Source organism: Megalops cyprinoides, chromosome 15 (genome assembly GCF_013368585.1).
Source record: "Megalops cyprinoides isolate fMegCyp1 chromosome 15, fMegCyp1.pri, whole genome shotgun sequence".
Lineage (NCBI taxonomy): Eukaryota > Metazoa > Chordata > Actinopteri > Elopiformes > Megalopidae > Megalops > Megalops cyprinoides.
The window spans coordinates 26,847,427-26,868,314 of NC_050597.1; the positions used below are offsets into that span (position 1 = coordinate 26,847,427).

Consider the following 20,888-nt stretch of genomic DNA (forward strand, 5'->3'; position numbering starts at 1 on the left):
AGTATAGTACTGGATTTATTTTATGATGTATGTGGGGGGTGTATTTGTCCTGTAAGTATGATTGGGTGCACAGATGTGGCCACTGAAGGCTTGTATACGGCATTAATCCAATGAATTGGCTTGTTGGTGAAATCGAAAGGAAACCATCGATAAATGTATTGCTATGCGCTGACGGAAGGTGAAGTCCATTCATGGAGATGGAGGACTTTATCACTGGGTCTGTTCTTCCACTCCCATCTCTGTCTGTGTGCGACAAAGCCGTTTTCCATAATAATCTCACCACAGCTGAGTGGCTAAATGATGAAATGCTGAAGGTGCACACGACTTCACCACTATAGGCTGCAATAGTGAGGTCTGGGGATGGTGTTAAGTATAAAGGTTTCCATGTTGAACTTATAAATGTCACAAGCTGTTCGTGTTGGGCTGGGAAAAGTGGCCAGTCCTTGTTTACATACATTAAGTTCCACTCAAGCAGAACTCACACTGCAGGTAGGCAGGTCAGACTTCCTCAGACTGTGTATGTGTAAGGGGCGTGGCTAACCGTGAATTGTCAAAAATGTATGTGTCATATGCGAACGGGCTTGAAGGTTCTTGGCCTCCCTCAGTTTGTGTTGTTTCTGTGTCAGGCCAAGCTGGGTTTGACCTAATGCATGCTAAAGAGAGTCCATTTCCCCCCCCAGACGTGATCGTGCAACGTCTGTAGCTCAAGCTGTCGGCTTCCTAGAGAAACTCCGCAAATGAAGGTCATGTTCAGGTGATAACAATAGATAAAAGTGTTTTTTGTTTTGTTTTGGTTGTTTTACCGTTAGGTCAACCACTGGAAACGCTGTGCTAGAAAGTAATTTTATAAACGCAACCATCAGGCCCTTGACCATTAATTTAGACTTTGATTTGAAATGTCACTCCATTATTTTTCCTTTCCCCATATCTGTCTAACTTGGGTCTCGCTTCCATTTTAATTGTACACCTGTTTGCATACAGTTTAGTCAAAGCACAGGTTTGAACAAACATCCAGGACTGGAAACTTTTTAGCCTCTGCCTTATATTACGTAACACAAATTGGAGACACATTTGTGTACTGAGATGACACTATAAAGTGGCACCCTTCTATCATGGGGGGGGGGGGGTAAATCATTTTGTAAACCATATGTTCATTTGTTGTACTGCATTGTTAGAAATGTCAGGAATTAATTCTGGAGTAACGGAGAATTACATGAAAATAATGTATATATAAATAAATGGCAATGTACTTTTTACAGTGTAATAAATATAACATGAAGAACACATTCATTCTGTGTGATTGCTCCGTCTTTTAAAGTGCAGTGTTATGCACAGCTACTGTATTAAAAATCTGTTTTTCAGTGAAATGGGCTTTGTGATAAGCCAGAGATTATTTTAATATTAGTTGAGTCCCAGCTCATGTGCAGTTCAGGTTGTAGTCTAGATAACAAAACATCCAGTGAAACAAGTGAATAAATGGAAAGTTCTCCCGTTACATGTGCGGGTCACATGAGGGAACAGTTCCATGTGTTGCTGCCCCTACATTTCTCATTCCTGGAGCTTGAGTCTTTACAGAAACATTTACATTTAGTTACATTTAGTCTTTTTTACTCATTGTTGAAGACAAATATTTTGTTGAAGACAAATATTTTTATGCACCCTTCTTTTTGAATCATCAGCTGCACATAGCTGGCACCCATGATGATCGTTCTCATGCAGGAGGGACATACACGAATACACTCCCCTGATAATGCTCGCACACCAAACACGACCGTTTCTCAGACTGCAAGTAGCCCAGCACACTTACCGTGAGTGAAGCGCCAACTGGAGGGCGAGTGCAGTTTCACTGATGTCTGACCATCCCCTTCCGACGCCTGATGCATCATAGTGTACCTGACAGCGTCGAGACGAGCAACCCCTGCTGACACACCCACCCCGACCCCCCGGAATGAAGCGAATTTTTTTCCGCCGCTATAGGTTCCCGGTCGTTTGTTAGCCTGTGCTCACAGTGAGCACCTTTGCCAATGAGCTACTTGGGAGCCCCGAAGACAGGTATTTCTGATTGATTAATTAATTACAATTAATCAACAAAACTGCTCATCCTATCAACCTACAGGAAAAAGCAACTTTTAAAAAAAAAAAAAAAGATCAAAACGTGTGGTGTAAAACATCTGGTTTTTATTTCAAAGCAGAATGAGAAACACTTTTTCTTAGTAAACTAACATTATCAGAAACTACAGAGGGAATCCAAGAGGGATAACAAGGGTCATTTAAAATTTCTTTATACATGGAATGTAAAAACAAATTGGTAAAAGGAAAAAACAAAAAGACACGCCATGGGATTAAATTAATCTACTCTATATGAATGCAATTTTTTTTTAAATGAGAAAACAGTGTAATGTAAATGCATACAGTACTTCACTCACATTGTCCCCCTCACAAAAACTACCGTTGTCATTTTAAAAACCTCTACTTGCTGGATCCTCCAATACCGCGCTATACCGGTTGCAAAAAATCCACCTGAAACAGTATTACACTTGTGTAAAAAAAAAAAAAAAAAAAAAATCTTCATTTGGCGTCCATTTTAGCCATTTCCTGCAGATAAATGCCAATGCTCTCACTGTCAAACAGTACAAAATAGATGTTTTTAAGGGAGGAGGTTGTTGAAGACACAAAATGATTGGAGATGGCCTTGAGAATCAATTGGGCTGCTGTCTGCTTTGGAAAACCATTCCTGAAGAAAAGGAAAAAAAAAATTAGTTCAGACAGGTAGGTAGGTGTCACAAACACTGAAGGGCATACCACAAGACGCAGTGACTGACATGAAACACCGATGAAAGCAGTGCATAGTGGGCACACTGTTACCTTTCACTCAGTGTTTTGGACAGGACGGATATGCAAGGATCTGAACTGTGTGAAAATAAACTGGTGGTTGAATAATTCCTCATAGGAATACAAGTGTGTGAGTTCCACGAGGGTTTTCCTTTCCTTCAGTACAGAAATCATGGGTAGGAAATCATTTCAGTCTGCTGTTCAGTCTTAAAACAGGTCTGCAAGTGAGCACTTGTGGGAGCGAAACAGAATTTGGAAGCTGACTACTCGAGGGATCGAGAGCAAATCGAGGGATTACAGATGTCTGCAACAGAATGCAACCCCAACAGCTTGAAATGAGGTGCCGTGGGGACGAAGCCCCAGTCTCACCGGCCGGCAGGGAGGGAGGGAAAGGCCACGGACTTGAGTTTCTTCTCCTCGGCAGCGGACAGGCAGTTCTTGACCGTCTTCTCCAGCTGGTCCTCGCACTTCTCTGAGCCCCACTGCGGGATGTTGCAGTGGATCACAAACTGGGCAGCCAGGCCACTGGCTTGGCTGACCGCGACTGCAGGAAACGAACATAGGATGTTGTTGGAATCAATTCGCTCAATCTGCACAAGCAGCCCATGACGAGTCAGATTAGAGCTTATTTATTTACACCTAAAATATATATATATTAGGGCTGTCAACGTTAACGCGTTAACACTCATTCACGATTAATCACGAAACTTTAACGCGTTAATGTTTTAATGCAAATTAATCATATTATTAAGTTTGACCGCAACTTCCTTCCGTAATTCCAGCATGGATATTTACCTGACTGAATTACTGAAAGGCATGGCAAATTTCCTTTTAACCTTTTCGCATGTAAACTTATTTATGGTATGTAGCGCGTGTGTTACCTTATATGGTTTGTTATGTTTTCATTTGCGTTAAGTTTCTTATAGATTTCAGTTAGCATTTGCTATATTTTTAGAGTTAAGTTGCTGTTTCCTCAAAGCTAAAATTAGCTAGAACTTCTCCAATCTAGTGTTCTAATCGCACCAGTTTTAGCATATGTGCTAAAAGGTTAATCACACCGGTGTGACCGTACACACGAAAGGGTTAAAACGAAATCTGCCGTTCAGCACATCTGCGTTTGCCACGCCTTTCAGTAATTCAGCCAGGTAAATATCCGTGCTGGAATTACGGAAGCAAGTTGCGGTCAAACTTTGCGTTAAAACATTAATGCGTTAAATTTTCGCGATTAATCGCAAACTAGCGTTAACGTTGACAGCCCTAATATATATATATATAATTATTATTATTCAGCTCTTGTATTCCTGCTGTCTTCTGTACTGCTCTTGTCTAGGTGATTCCAGCGCTGTCTAGATTGTTATATTAGCAAAGGGCGCTGTGATGCACACAAAGATGAATATCTGGGCCACATATACAGTATCTGTGCTATGACTGGTGTTCTCTTGTGTCACAATGTGCATTCCAGCCAATCAGATTTGAGTGTTTCTGTTGTTGGCAATCAAAAAAAATACTTTGAGTATCTAACGGTGTGCACAGGCTCCTGTGCATTTGTAATATGTATAACCACCATGTGTCTTACCTGAAGCCACCTCTAGAGGACCCTGGGATTTCCGAAGCTCTTTTACTGACTCCAGAAACTCTCTTCCCCCTGCTTTTTCTAGGGCATTGCCTGAAATGACAGCCACCGCCAATAACATAGTTAATGCACATTCAGTCATGGTATAATGGGCCAGTTCTATGTGAAATAAGCACTCATCCACCCCGCTGTTATCACAATACTTTCATGTGACAATATTAGATTGAAATACTTTCAGTTCAGTTTTACTTTCAGGGATAAAATGATAACAATGATAAAATTAAATGCAGGAAAGCTGTTTGGGTGGATATTCCAAGGCTGCACCTGGCCTTTACCAGCATGGCTGAGGTCAGTGGTATTTTCATATTCCAATTCAATCCTCTGAATTCAGCCTAGTCCATTCCAATGCCACCCCTGAGTTTGAAATTCCAAATTTAATTCCAGCTCCTTTTCATCAAATTCAGTTTCAGGTAATAAAATATACAACAATTTTCCGGTCAAGCATGCTGTCTACATTTTATGGTTACATTCTTACAAAAAAGGCTGGTACAAAGGAATGGTGGTTTGGAACGTGCATGGAGGTGCAGATCATTGTCTGTACATGCAAGACATTGTCTGTACATTCACTGTCTGTACATACTATGAAAACGTGTGTCTACAGACATATTGCTCCGCACTTCAATTGATGCCCTGAAAAAAATACACACACATACTTAAAATATGTGTATATAATGTGTGTGTATGTATGTGTTTGTGTGTGTGTATATAGATGCTTCCTTTAAAAAGTCCATTCCCATTTCATGTCCCCAATTTTTCACAACCAATTCAAATTCTTGGAACTGAATCTGTAAACACTTTGCACGTCCAACCGAACTCTTTACCTGACTTTCCCCACAGATGAGCACTACGAACCCTTAGATGCTCGTGACAGGAGACCAGAGTTTCTAAAGCTCCCAAGTGCATCTACTCAGCCTGGTTCTGCTGTGGTCTCAACCTGAAAACACTCCTCTAGGTCAGTTCATCACACCCTTCAGCAGGGCGGCAACACTCACCTACACCGTCTTTCAGGTCGATATCTGCATTTGTGGGGTTGATGATCCCCTCCACTTGGATGGACCCAATTTTGCTGATTTCACTTTCTGTCAAAGAAAGCTGAACACAGAAAAATTGCTACTTAAATAAAAGATAGAGGAAGCCGGTTAGCAAGATGCAAAGTGCTCATTACGCCATTTTTTGGCATATGTGCGATCATCAGGGAATCTACAGTAAGCGCTCCCTTTACACCATCTGGTGAAAATATAATGACTTCAATTACTGAACAACACATCATTTTCAAGACACTTGGGAACCACGTATTCAGGAGGAGACACACCAAAAATACACCCCTGAAAACAGAGAAATATCAGAGCTGAGATGTTTCTTTCAAACATCTAGACTGTTTTGTTAATCTGTTTTTTGATATACAAAAAGCCATTCACCTAACTGATCAGAGTTCAACGTGTAATGTAAAATTGGTCAGTACGGCATTTTAGACTAATATATATAATAATTCTTGTTTTCATTTGTTCAAGCACTGTTTCTCTGTCCAAATCAATGGTGTTCATCTGCCCAGACATTTGTTCACACCTTACAGGGGTTTAATGAATTTGTGGATCTAGTGTACTGCTGTTTTCCAAATAAACAAATGGACGCAATTAAACTCATACAGTTTCTTAATTTACGCCACTGAATATTTGTACCGAAAATGCTGAAAATCATAAAATAGAATTATGAAGTCAGTGAAAATAAACACTTGACAATACAGTGACCAAACGCACCAAGATTAGTTAGTATCTCAAAGGTCCCTGTGTAAGACCAAGCCACACATTTGATGAATTGCTTTCTCTAAATGTGTAGTTCAGTAGTAAGTCAGGACCAATAAGGTCTATTAAAGTGACCATTTAGGATGGTTGCCTACTTGTACCAACTGGGTGCAGAAGCTTTCACAAAGGAAACATGGAAACTGTGATAACAATTCAGTCTGATTACTCTAACATCCCAACCTTCTGTCCCAGGAACAAGCTCTTCGCCGAGAGGACAGTGAAGCCGTCTCCTGGCCCATCTTCCGACGTGGAATTGGATGCCACTTCTTTGTCGTTTTCCATGTTTTTCTGCTCATGGAGAACAAAAAGACAAACAAAATAATAACAAAAAACCCAATGAATTAAGTGGTAACTATCATGCTACCACAGACACAGCCACAGTACCTAAGTGGCAGTGCAGTGTGCAGTGTGGTTATAAGGGGTAGGCAGATTTTGGGCTCTGCTGTTGTACCCTTGAGTGGGATACTTGCCCTCCCCCCCTGCAGGAAATCCCAAGAAATATTCAGCTGTGTGAATGGATGATGTGCAAGTCACCCTGGATAAGGATGACTGACAAACCAGTGATGTCATGTAACTGAACTGAGCAGGGCAGTGAATATATAGCAGCGCATATAATGCCGGACTGACCTTTGGTTTCCGGCCAGGTTTCCCCTTGCCTCTTTTGCTGGAGGGCTTCTTGGCGCTCTTGACTCGGCCTGATCTCTTCTCTGGCACGGTCACCTGGGTGTCCACCTTGACCCGGCTGCCCCTCTTCTTGGACAGAAGCTCGGGGTGAATCCGGGGCAGGACCCCTCCGTTGGATATGGTTACCCCCCGCAGAAGCTGCAACGGCACAAAAGTGAAAACCCAAACGTGACCTTGCTGACGGGCTTCTCGTACACCTGGCGCCCTCACACCAAATGAATGGGTCTTCTAATCTGTCCAATCATATTTATGAAATTACTCTGACATGAAAAACAGAGCAAGAAAATAAAGGATGCTTTGGAGAAGTGCAAGAGAGGGAAAGTTCTGATATTGTATTCATCTCATAGCCATGTGGTTCTCTTGATATGAATCTTTTCAAAGAAGCTTCTGCAGTATAAACCTGCAAATTTATACTGAATGTTGCTTTTATTACTCCATTGGGGTATAGTCACATATTTATGTATGAAAAGGAGTCTAAATGCTCCCTGCTTAAAATGTTTACATTTGGTACCTTTTAAAACTCAGTAAAAAGGATAAACCCCTTGGCATGTAACACCTAGTTTTGGAAGGGTCCAATTCTGGGTGTGGGGAGGGGTACGTACGACAAACCTACAAACACAAGACTACAAAAATATGTTTAAAAATGCTTAACAAACAGAACATCCTCAATAAATGAGTGGTCGTGAGGGAACTTCATCTTTAAAGAGGTCATGTATCTAAATAATATCTAGGTAGACACCTCCACTGTGTATACTAGGAGCATGGACAGCAGAGCAGTTTCATTTTAGTAACATTTACACCTTAGCTAAAATGTATTCCTCCAGACAAAAAAATAGCCATGACTGTTTTCCCCAAATTTGATAGATCTGGCGGAGTGTTTTAGATCATTTTGGGGGTCAGATGCTCAAACATAGTGGGGAAAAAAAGACAATATAACTGGCGGTTTGATCCAGATGGCGCAGGCAGGTAGAACGTGCAAGGAACAATGGGTAATCTAACACCAGCTACACGGACACCGTGAATGCGCAATATGATGTCCTTAACCGTTTCGCATTTGGGGTTAACCGCAGAGTGTTGGTTTTCTCCTGCAGAAAACCGCTGGGCAGGCACACCATATGACGGCAACAGAAAACTCAATACGCTCAGACAAAGGGCCCTCACTGACTCCCCTTCACAGGGCAGTAATGGCTGCTCAAGATGATGTGAATTCAGATAAAGGCCACTGGGCCAAGATGTGTATTACATTAGCAACAGCACTGTCAGACGAAATTAAATAAGAGCAGTCCTTCAAAATCTTGCACATACACATCTTACTAGATGGATAAATTTGACACACTGCATGTCAGACTTTTCTCAGACATTTTCACTATCAGTGTTTTACGTGACATCTTCTGAAACAGTTTTATTAGTCCAGCAAAGAATCAGAATTACCTGTGTGTGACAGGATTTTTCATGGAATTTGTGACTTCAGGAGAATTGTTGAGCACTTGTTTTTGACACGCATTATATTCCACACTTTACTTTGTGGAACATGCTTCTATTCGCCCAAACAGCTTGCTCACAAGCAGAGTTCACTGTAATGTTCAAATTCATGTCATCCATTAACATGCTTATTAAAATCAAATTACATTACAAAAGAAAATACACTGGAAAGAAAGGCCAGATGAGAGCATGAATAAAATGACAAAATACTGATGAAGCCTTAAGCTGTTTTTTACAGGTTGATCACCTATCTAACACAATGTTATGTGAGTGTGAAAACAGATGTTTTTTCACTGTAGTTAAGCAATCACATGAATCTTAATCTTCAGATTTCAAAGATAATATTTCAGCATTTTATTGATGCTTTCTGTGCATGCCTGCTCTGTTTCATAAATACAGTGTTAACCAAACAGCTGTTGTACTGTCTCGTTTTAAAATACATCTGTGTGGAGTACTGCTCTCATTACATACATTTTTAAAACAGTTGTCTTAAAAAGTGAAGTCACAAGTCACAACCTCAACTGCAATCAAAGTGACTGTAGAACCATCCTTAAAACACGATCACAAGGTCTTCAGCAAACACAAGGAAAAACTGAGTGTGCCTACCAGAATACATCTCTCCAGCAGTTCTGTAAATGTACATCTAAGTATAACTTGAGAACAATTTGAATTCTTATGGGTAAAAAAAAAATCGAAGTATTTGAAACCAGCAGGAAAGGTGTTCTACTGGATGTGCCAATCACACACCAAGTTAATGAATCTTTCTCACATAATTACCCTAGATGCCTTCTAAATCATGTCATAGATCTCAAAGGGAGTTTAATTTTTCCCAGAAAGATGCCTGTTCAATTTTAGAAACATTGTTTTTTTAAAGTATTTCAATGTATCCAATGACGTCTCATTTATTAAGTCACCCTCATTTTAACTGTTTTTGCCCATAATATTTTCAGCACAAAGCCAAATATGATAAAAAGTATGTCTGTCTCTTAGTTATTCACATATACAATAATCTCTCAGATTTAAACAGGAGCTGTTTTAGTTTAGCTGAAAGGACCAGTAAAAGTTGTTATTGTTTGTTATTGTTATCACACACTGGATCAGGCTACCAAAATCAGTGTCTCGCATTTTCCTGTTAATTCCATGTGATTTTTACGCACCCAAAGTGCAAAGTACCTCAGTAGAGTATCATCTCCTTTCTTTACCTGAACTACTCTGTTGATCTAAGGTATACTTTTTGCTTTCAATTTGCCAGTGGCGTTTTAAACTATCCATCTACTTACTCATGTCCAATGCACTTATTGGCAGCAACAATGCTATTAATATAGATTTATGTAGCATAAGTATTTCAGTGTTTAAGACTATAAAATATCCAAAACACATCTAGTGCCACAAAAGTTTAATCACTGAAAACACTTACAAACAAACCCTCCTTCTAGGTGAAGAGATAGTGGCATTTGAGGGGGTCATGCCATTTCTGGTTTTATTCTTGTCTACGATACTTGCATGGAAGTGTGTCTTGGTTAATGAGTCTAAATCTGTAATAAAGTGTAAATGGGACAAGTCTTTCACCAAGCACTGACAGATGCCCACTGTGATCATTAATCCACACTATGCAAATCTGAGGTGTTGACAGTGATTATGACATTATGACAGCTCATACTGTCAGCAAAGTTAGCAAGATCTGCAAGCCAGCAAATCTGCTTACTGCTGTACAATGGAAAAAATGCCTAGCGTACAAAAAACCAGTCAGCTATAGCACCCTAATTATGCTTATTCCTGCAGACGGTGGATGAAAATGATGGTTTAACCGCATGCAGTCATGGATATTAAAAACGCCACCTTTGTAGAGAGGCTCTGGATAGGATGGGGACTGTACCTGGTTCAGCTCCTCATCATTGGCTACTGCGAGCTTGATGTGACGTGGAGTTATTCTGCCTTTTTTATTGTCCCGCGCTGCATTCCCTGCCAGCTCAAGAATCTCAGCTGTAACAAAGACCAAAAGCCCCGAGGATCCATTTTTAAACATGGAGCTAAGAATGCAGCATTTGTTCAAGCTACCATTTCCCCGCCTTGCTACAACATGTGTTTATTACAGATGTTACACACTGAGATTACAATAATTCTGTCTGATGTCCGCACACTCACCAGTGGGTTCGAATGAATTTACCCCAGTGTATGGATTAAAGGTAAATTAGTCTAAAAACTGAACTTGCTTGACTGAACCACTATCACTTCAGCTGTTGGTGGGCTAATATAAATTAAAATGCACAACTGAAGCATAAAGACAAGACAAGAAGTTCACAGACAGTTTAGCCTCTTGAATGGACACATCCATCTATTTACCACTGAGTCTCATTCAAAACATACTGTGAATATAATGAGTTGTGTCATGTTATTGGAGGTAGTGCTGGTCTGCTTAGTTTCTAATTCAATGCGCTAACTTGTGACTACCAGTTTTCACAGTTTCCCCAGCAAAACTGATCAATGTCCAATTACATTGTTTTGGAACATGATTACACAGCCATTTCTTTCTTTTTTTAAAGGAGCAATTCAGATAAATAAATTCAAGAAAACAGACATTTCTAAATAAAGTAAGGAAACCCACCCAACCACTTCTGTACAGGAAAGAAAGCTCTTTCTGCAAAATTCAATATTTTTTTCCCTCCACCAGGCCATTGAAACACAATGTCTTGCCCAAGGACGTGACAAAAAATGTAATTTCTGTACCCGCGACCACTCTTGTCATGGGCCGAAAGGTCATCTGGGTTCCTGCTTCAGCACAGAAACCCTGGGCACCTTTGCTAGAGACCGTGTATAATTTTTCAGCACTGGTACTGACCTGCCAGATACTCTATGACAGCCGCCATGTAGACGGGAGCACCCATGCCGATGCGGTACTTGTGGGTCCCTGTCCGGAGGTACCTCATCATTCTCCCCACAGGAAAAATGACTCCCGCCCGGGCTGAGCGCGAGAGCTTGGTACTCTTCTTCTTCCCCCCTCTGGCCGACATCCTTCTTTCCTCAACTTTGCAGAAAAAGCTGATGCTCTGTCAACAATTATCCAAAAAAAATTTCCTCAGGGAACAATTCTTTGGTTTAATTTTTAACAACAAAACAATAATAATAATAAAAATAATAATAATAATAATGATAAGCCACCCACGTATTTTTCGTCTTTCCAGCTTATATAACTCTCTCTCCTTTCAGTTTTACGGCAAACTTCAATACATTCTGTCTCTGTCATCTCCTGGTCCTTCACCTCCGTCAATAATGACTCACAAGCCACTTGTGACTGCCATTCTCTTCTCACATTGCCCTCAGAGAGCTTGGTGGTTGTGAAGGGGAGGGTTATTATGAGCACAAATATCAAAGACCTACACACGGCGTAATATGGTGCCTCAAACCATGTTCACGTGGGAATAGTTTTCCTGTCACCTTGACTCCGTAGTCACCTTGGTAAAGTGCACTCCCAGGTGAATTTACCAGCCAGGAAAGTCTCCTGACATCACTGCAGACTATTTGCCTGGCAATTTCACCAAATGTTAGAGCATTTTAGAAAACTTCATCAGGTTTTTGCTTAGCGTATTAAAATTTGTGCATCCATGTAGTGTTCACTTGAAAACAGCTATAAAAACCAGGCAAATTACTGAGGACATCAGGAAAACTAGTTCCATGTGAGCAGTTAAACTACTTAAACTAACACTTTTGTTGTCTTAGTTGCTGTAATGCAGCTGCCAAGTGTGAATTTGCTGTCACTTAAAATAGTTGTTCTGGGTTCTGTGGAGAAAAAAACATTAAGATATGTGCTTGATTTGTAAATTAATGTTATGTATCATGATGTTATCATGATCAACATGATCAAGTTGCACTGGCACATACTTTGGCCATAATAAAAGTGTGGGAGCATGTGTGCTTGGGAGATACCTCAAGTTACTATTAAAAACTTACAGTCAAAACTGCATTTTATCTCCTTAAATTGTGAATTGTTATCAAAGTCAGAACACGATCACATTACGTGCAGTAGAATTTAAGTACCTACATGCAGAAACACAAAAGAATCTGACAAAGATTAACCAAAATCTTTCTTTCATTCTTTCCTGTGATGGAGGCTGTTGCCTCCTGTGTTTGAGCAGTTTTTTTCAGAGGAGAATGTCATTAAGGAAAGCTTAAAGACCTAAAGCCAAAGGCACTCCACAAGTGTGAGTGTGACAGAAACTAAGTACATTTTCTGTGTGGGTGCTTTTTTATAGAGGAAGGAAGCACTAGATGACTGGTGGGTCTCACTAAGAATTTGCCAAGAAACTTGTTTTTGTAAGTGATGAGTTTATAAATCAGTTATATTTTTATTATTATTATTACACTTATGCTTCAATTTTGTGACTTGGCAAACACACAAACACACCCACACACACACACAAACCCTATTTTTATTAACTAAAATTAAAAATTTACGATTAAGCATACAATGATAAAATTTACGATGTATTCTTTCAATGCATTGCAGATGGAAATGTTGGCAAGGTTAAACAACTACATAGTGCTCACCACATTGGCATTGCATTATTTTATTTTGCATGGGATTGATCTACATACACCATTAATGATTGTGATTGCCATGGCGTTAGCTTGAGGGATTCTGTTGCCTAATTGCTCACAGCAGATTTTAACTTTGTCGGCTCCCACTGTGTGTGGTCATTCTGATTTCCAATCAGACATCACACCAAATAAACTTCACAGCATGTATGTTACTGACAAATCGTTTTGAAATTAATACCATGGAATGCTGAAACGTCAGTAAATTCCCACGCCATTAAAAAAATCCTGCAAAAATTGTTTTGTGTTTGGTGAGCACTATTTAGTTCTTTAATATCACAAAATGATTATCTGCAATGTCATACATCTTTGCTTCATAGAGAGGTGTCTTTAATACGGCTTTGCGGTCTTGCGTTAAACTGCCTTCTGTGTATTTATCTTAACGGGCACTATTTTTGTTCTCATCAATCGGAGCAGCGCCCTGGTCGCCGTAAAGACTCCATGCTCAGCTCTAATTCTTCAATTGTGTTGTTTCTTGTTGCGCAGATAAATAGTGTTCAATGCCAGGAAGATTCTGTCGGTAGGTCATTAATAATCCCAAATAAAGCATGGTGCACGTGAACTTGATTATGTAATCCATTACTTTCAAGGTTAGACAGGATGTGTAAGATATGAAACGAGTCAGGTGAACTGAAGTTTGTGCATGCATGTACAGATACAGGGGAGTCATTTTGGTATTGAATATCATTTTTTTGTTATTAAAAAACACGTTTTGCTTATTCTCCTCGATTGGCATGCGGTAAGGATTAGCAAAACCAACCTAGAGGAATACTTTTTTTTTTACCTGATAAAACTAACTTGTTACGTGTGTTTCGTTGCAACCCCAACCATGATACTGTGCAAACTGACAGGAAAAATAAAATTAACATTTCCCACCACCCCCTTTAAGATATATCTACTTGTGAGGTCGGAAAACTGTTTTTTTTTTTTTCTGAATAAGCCTACGGTTCTGCTTCATTGGCAACAATTTCCAACAGAATAAAGTTGTTGCGTTTGATAATTACAACTTCAGCTGTGGTACAGACCACTGGCCTACACGTTATGAAATAATGTATGCAGGCATGCCCTGTCTTTCCCTTCTTTTCCTCTCCGACCGGCAATTACTGTATATTGCCTCCTACTCTTCATCAATCTGCATTAATAACAGTAGCCATTGATTTCATAATTGAGAGTTAATGATACAGGTTAGTTAAGTTACCCTCCGCAAAAATTGCGAATTCGCATAAATACGGTTTCTTTCTAGAGCCATTATATTAGATCGAAAACTGGAAATTCTGCAGGCCCATTGGATTTCTGAAAAAAAAAATGTGTCTTCATAATTATCACAAGGATTCGTCGGTAATAACGGGGACCGTGAAGTGAAAACGGGAGAAAACCACTCCTTTCTCTCGTCGGCATGGTAGCTTGTGCAAACGTCTTGTCTTTTCTTTTTAATGACAGGTCATGTAGCATTTTTGTTATATACATTGGCTAACGTATCAAATTAGTCAGTACATCCCTAAACTCTTACTTTTTCAGGATAATCACATCCAGGGGCACTTTTGGGTCACCCATGTTGAAAATCGGAGTGCAGGTTGCACTACCGCCGGTCTACGCCGTGGTGCACGACGAGACAAAATTCGTAACACTTTCAAAACTTTGCTCGAAGAAAGACAGCACCACTGGCTCCTTTCACTATATATCCAGATCACACACTTTTTGCAAGCCGTGTAGGTACCTGAAGAAAGTTAACTAGTTAGCTATTTGTTGTGGTTGGAAAAACCCCAGAATCTGGAGCTACACCGTGACTAGAATAACAAACTGAGCGAAGACAAGAAATTCCATTCCTTTCTCGAGCTACCAATATCATTACCATTAAATCAATTTAAAAATGCATCGTAGTTTTGCATCACAGGAAAAGATGGAATTAACGTTAGTTCCCTGACCGGCTATATAGGCCTATTGTATTATGTAAGATGGCTAAAAATAAATATAAATATATAGGATAATTTAGTCTAGTATATTAAGATGTGTTCGTTATTCTCATTTCGTGTTAGTAAAGTTAATTTTATCATGAGTTTTGTGTGCTAGCGGATTTGAGAAACCACAAATATAAACCGCTCGCTTGCGCAAGGGGTGAAGAAAGGTGTTCTTTGCGCTTAAAAGATGTTCTGAAAGGGCCCGTCTTGCTATATATTAACGTAGCCTATACACTACATCTAAATATGTGGATTAGCTAAACGTAACTAGCAAATATTAATTCATGTAGCCTTATATATTGTGTGATAACAACAAAAGCGGTGCATCAATGCAAGGAATTGTCTGTGCAAACGAGTTGCACAGCAGCTAGGAAGGTAGCTATCTGTCCAGTTTGCAAAGACGCTGGCATTTGGAGATTCAGTGTCAGTAGGCAATATGCAACTCGCCACCTGTGTAAACATTGCCAGTTCGTGTAGGCTACGGCTAACTACAGTGATTCCCACATTTAATGCAGAGAAAGAACGCATGCAAAAGAGATTTGAATATATCTTTGAAAATGCATGGGATCACGTATGGTCTCCCTATCAAGACACGGACAAGCTAGCTAGCTACCTAGCTAGCCATCCAGTTACAGTGACTGCGACCCGAATTATCCAAATAAACTGAAAGTTATTCAGACTGCAATTATGCATAGCCATCAAATCGAGGGCCCTACTCAACTGTGATGTGCACACAAACGCCTGTCTCTTTTCAAAGCGAAGGTCTGAGACATAAGGCCGTAACCTTTCTTTTTAACTCCGCTCCTCCCATAAGAGCGCTCAACCCCCATTTTGTTTTCAATCCATTGAATGTGCAGCTACCTAAATCGTATCCGACATGGAAAGTATATTTCGGAGACGTCGTCGTTTCCTGCCAACTATAGCTCGCCAGCGATCTAACGGAACGCATCACTGTAATTTTCTGATTTGTACCTGTTTTTTTTGTCTCCTTTAACGAATCAAATGCAGGCCCGATTGTCCCTTCGTAAATCCCCACGGAGTTTTATGTATTTTCCTTATTTTCTGTCCTTCTGTGTATCCTGCTCTTAAAAACTACAGCCACCGCCACCGCACGATCATCGGAGGCAGGCTCTGTACTACTGATGCTGCTAAGGGGAAAAATTCAGTCCAGGGGAACACAAAATGAAAACGCCCTCCTATGAAGGCTGCGAGCAGAAAATATGTTGGGTTGAAATGAATTCACAGATACAAAGACACATTTTGGACGAAAAGGTGTGGAAACAACATTACACCATTACAATATAGCTATGTCTAATAAATTCTAGAATGACAGCACAATTCCGTTATCTTCTCCATTCTATGATATCTACATTCAATAAGCTATATGGCTCTGTAATATCCTCCCCTTTTCAGAAAAAGATCCTATATTCCCGCTCAGTGCATTTGAAGCATCTGCACTGCGCTTTCACTTAAGCAAAAGCCAAACATCCACTCCTTATAAAAATAATTTAATATGCCTGTGCAATATGATATTTGCAACATTTTTTATATTGTAAAGGGCTCGTGGAGTAACATGCAGTTAAGTTGCAAATGCCCCAGTGTTTTAATGCTTTTTGACTTCTTTGCAACCTAAATAGCTTATGTAAATGTCCAGTTGTATGAATGGATATATAAAATGTGAACTATTTATACTGCACTGCATAAGGGCGCCTGCTTAGCAAACAATTAAAATGACGCACGTTGATTTATTTCCTTAATGTAGCCCAATGTATCCCCAAGCGCAGAGCACGATGTGTACAAGACAATATTAAGGACTCACCTGAACATTTACCTGGACGTTAAAAGAACATCTCACGTCCGTGTGCTGCCGTGTTCTCATTTAACATACTCATCAGAACTGTCTTTTGTCCATCTCACTATATAGTGAAAGACACTGTTGGGCTAAGATTGTCCAACCGGGGCTCTGTGCGCACTTGGCCTCCACTACTCTGAACGGTGACTTCAGCTAGATCTTCCTTTATTGCTTTCCTTTGTACTCTCAACAGACCGAGAGAGAATGTCAGTTAAGTGTTTTTAAGAAGATGGTTTCGGGAGAAAGCAAATAGGCCTATAATAAAACATAACATTCCCCATATATATACAATAAAAGTGACATATATCATGTCTTTATTGTCTTGACATTAATTGGATGCAGTTTAATGTGTGCGAGGCTCCATTGCTGTGTAATAAGCATAGCATGACCATTCTTCTTGTGCAGCTTTACGACCTTGTCACCTTGTTAACAAATGTTAACTGAATCGTCCGATTCCTGTCTCCCGCAGATATATTTCAACCCCTCACCACCTTTTGGTTAAAAAAAGGAACATTAAACGACATTTGCACGTAAGCAGAACATAAAAAACGATGGAAGATCTGTGCGTGACTAAAGTTCTACTTCTAGCACAGTTCTAGATCTCTTTAATATCAGTTAATAAAATCTCTTTAATAACGTCCATTCCGATACATCTGGGCAAAAGCACTAAAACGCAAACATCATTAGCGCTGACCTCTGGACCAGTCTTCCTTGATCTAAGACCTCAGCGTGTCTCCTAGAAATACAGGGGACATTACCTGTAAGCAACGTACCTCTCTCCAGTGCTTCATGAAACACAGAAGGCGAACAGAAAATAGACACAATGTTATTATCTTGCGAAGTTCAAAAATTCAGTGATCTGACATCAAAACACTGTTGGTCCACCCCCCAATATTTCAGTTCCGAAATTATTCAACCTCTGAATTCAGAACTCAGAATAATAAAATGTGCTTAACTTTCGACTTTTTCGGTGATCGCAAACAACTACACTGAACCTACACCTTTTATGAAAGTATGATCGGATGTTGATCTAAATGGCGTCCAGTCCTTCATATAAGATAGCAAATGAGATTTTTCATCATTCTTTGAATGTATTGTTATTACTGAGTGATACGTTAAGTTCCATATTTTCTTATTTTAATATGAAGTGAGTAGTTTCAATATTATTTAAAAAATTCAATTCTTTTTCTCTTGGAAACTTTTAAATGAATGACAAAAAATTATCGCTCTCACCCGTTATCCATGGGAATGCCTGCTATTTTTGGATCACGTACTTAATTTTTTATCCAAAATTTACCGTGTATATACAGTGTACTCATGGAAGTGCCATTCAGTAGGGAAGACATTTTTTTATTACGTCAGTATCAACTGGGGAGAAGTCCTCATCAGTAATTGGTATCTGTCTACATTTTCGTGGAGGCTCATCTCAGCTGAAACCACAAGGTTCATCATGCCAAAATGTCAGATACATGTCAGAAGAAAAAGATGCCAGGGCTGCATTACCACTAGGGGCCACTAAGGGGCCTACACTTACACTTACGCGTACTTCTTTTTCTATGGATTTTACCCCATGTCCCAAGGTTATCTAGAGTAGGGGAAAATCAGCACATAATGGTAAACATATAATAGTTCCTGTTTTTAATGTGGTGCAACCCGATAACGGGATTGAGGTCAATAGGACATAATAAGATATACTACAGTGTCAATGGCAGCTCAGATTCGTAGGTATGAGAGTACCTCTATGATTCAGTCATCATCTGTTAAATATTTTGCCTATGGAATAAACCTCAGTTTCTTTCTAACTTTGTCCTTCCTCTGTTTCCATAGAATTTAGTGTAGTTAGTATGGGTGTTTCTGACAGTGTGTTTTAATAAGGAAAGCTGTCTTTTGGCATGAAAAACAAGTGGAATTGGTCAATAATACTCAGACTTATGTCACAGATAACAACAAAAAATTCAATGGCATAATATACAATATAAAAGTATCGCTTAATATATTGATTTATTGGTAATCGGAAAATCACAAAATTCTGTTACAGTTGTCTATGCCACTTTGGATACATCAGGAATGGATAGACATCCAGAGTTTGCATGCATGAATAAAAAATGACAGTAAAATCAGTTGTTAACATGTGATAAATATCATCCAAAATAAACAAACATGACAGTCAGGTAAAATACTAAATATGTGAGAGGAAACACAAAGACATAGTTCAGTTATTCAGTTTCAAGATTGGCAACAAGAGCAAAACTATTTAACATTTCTGAATTTAATATTTAAGTGTGTACGAATTGAGAGTGTAATTGAATTAATCGAATTAGATAATTAATAAACAATTAATTATTAATTTAATTAAGTGTGTATAATGTAAGTGTGTAGCCAAGGACGACAATTATTTGAAAGTCATAATGATTCAGTTTGAGCAGGAATATGTCATAATTGAATAATTGCAAGCTTTATACAGCATGATATAAGGCACTGCACCTATAAATGATGAAAGACAACAGCAATTTCCAATGACGGTGTAACCCTATTCTATATTCTATATTCAACATCCATAATATGAATGACAAGAACCTACATATACACAATATTGTAATTATTAAAATACCTAAGAATATGTCCCACAGAACAGGAATAACGTAATCCAATTTATTAGCTGTTAACATCTGAGACTCAAACCAGGGATTCTACAGAAATGTGTGACAGCCTTATTTACGTGGCTTCAGCACTTCAGTAACTTTCTTGCAAACTGGATCGTTTTTGTTTGTGTACTCTTTGCGCTGGATCCAGCCCATAAGAGAATTGTACTGTTCCACAGTCATGGCTTTTCTGTCTCTGAGGTAGGGGTACCATTCCTTAACCATTTTTTCAGAATTTCCTTGGAAGCAGTTTTTGTAGACCTCCATCTGGTCTCGACTTTTGTAACCTTGACGAAAATCTTTATACCCAGAGTCCTTTTCCAAATCACCTCTGGGTATTGAACCAATGATCATCAGTTGGAAAGTTTCTTCAGTGTTCCCTGAAGCTATTGCTTGTGTGACCAAAGCGTGGTATTGTTTAGATACTGTACTTGGGAATTCTCGATGAATGGCTGCAGGGACAGTAATTGTGGGGAGCTCACGGCCGTGTGAATTCCGCACTTGCTCAGCTGAGGTGACTCTTCCTGTGGTTGCCATGTCAAACATGGCTTTTGCCAATTCACTATTCTTATCACGCTGGGATTCATCATATGCGCTAAGAATGCAATTCAAAGCTGGCTGATGATCTGCATTGATAAATTTTCCAGAACCAGATTCTGCAATGAATTTAAGGTTGTTTTTGTATTTATCTACTCTTCCTGACAAGGCCTCTAGCCTCCATGGGGTTTGTCTTACATGATTGGCGCCTCCCTCTGCCATGAACCAGTCCCCTCCTCTAATCCCCTCAGTCCACACTTTGCGTTTCATGGCAGAGGACCACTGGTGTGGCTGACTGAGAATAGTTTCACCCACTGCGGTTCGCAATTCTCTTGCTCTGAAACTGACCTGTTCCTCTGAGCTCTCCAGGTTTCTTCCACGTGCAAAAGCATGAAACATACAACCCTTTCCTTCATTCTCAACCACAACTATTCTGTCATTGATTTTCACATCATAATGGCCATCTGGATACATGACACTCTTGGGTCTGTAGATTAATTCGACAGTTTCAGTTGCACGTTTAGTGCTGGGATTTACAACTTGCATTTTCTCTAGCTTCCCATCACTGTTCTCCATGAGAATGACAACTTGAGTTCCAGTTGTTTCTGATAAGACCCTGAGGTCAAAAAGCGTACCAGGTGTGTCTGCTCTGCTAATTTTGTGGGCATGCAACTGCAAGTGTTCATCTGCTGCATGTTGTCCTCTTGATTCCTTGTTAATTGGAAAGTTGGCAATGTAACAGGCATTCTGACCAGCTTGTATTTTAGCCTTTGTGCTGTCAATTTTTAAGGTGTTCCTGACGTACCCCATGATGATGCCGTTCACTTGTCCTTGAAAATGACTCACAACATGACTGGAAAACCTCTGGTGGAA

At 39.6% G+C, this 20,888-nt stretch overlaps 1 protein-coding gene across 1 annotated transcript; it reads right to left on the bottom strand.

Annotated features, from left to right (window-relative positions):
* Positions 1–2,163: 2,163 nt before the first annotated feature.
* On the bottom strand, positions 2,164–16,104 carry LOC118790008 (core histone macro-H2A.2). Its single transcript, XM_036546792.1, has 9 exons — positions 15,957–16,104; positions 11,273–11,480; positions 10,310–10,416; positions 6,895–7,089; positions 6,448–6,555; positions 5,458–5,557; positions 4,409–4,498; positions 3,202–3,376; positions 2,164–2,734 (listed from the first exon to the last, which is right to left on the bottom strand). The coding sequence occupies exons 2-9, from the start codon at positions 11,442–11,444 to the stop codon at positions 2,569–2,571; spliced, it is 1,113 nt and encodes a 370-aa protein (XP_036402685.1). The 5' UTR covers positions 11,445–11,480; positions 15,957–16,104; the 3' UTR covers positions 2,164–2,568.
* Positions 16,105–20,888: the final 4,784 nt, after the last annotated feature.

What these genes read in the sequence shown, in the direction of transcription:
- LOC118790008 (XM_036546792.1), bottom strand. Translation starts at nt 11,444, where the DNA reads ATGTCGGCCAGAGGGGGGAAGAAGAAGAGTACCAAGCTCTCGCGCTCA. An exon ending in ATGATGAGGAGCTGAACCAG is followed by an intron (nt 7,090 to 10,309) that starts GTACAGTCCCCA and finishes GTGCCGTTGCAG; the next exon opens with CTTCTGCGGGGGGTAACCAT. An exon ending in AACCTGGCCGGAAACCAAAG is followed by an intron (nt 6,556 to 6,894) that starts GTCAGTCCGGCA and finishes CTCCATGAGCAG; the next exon opens with AAAAACATGGAAAACGACAA.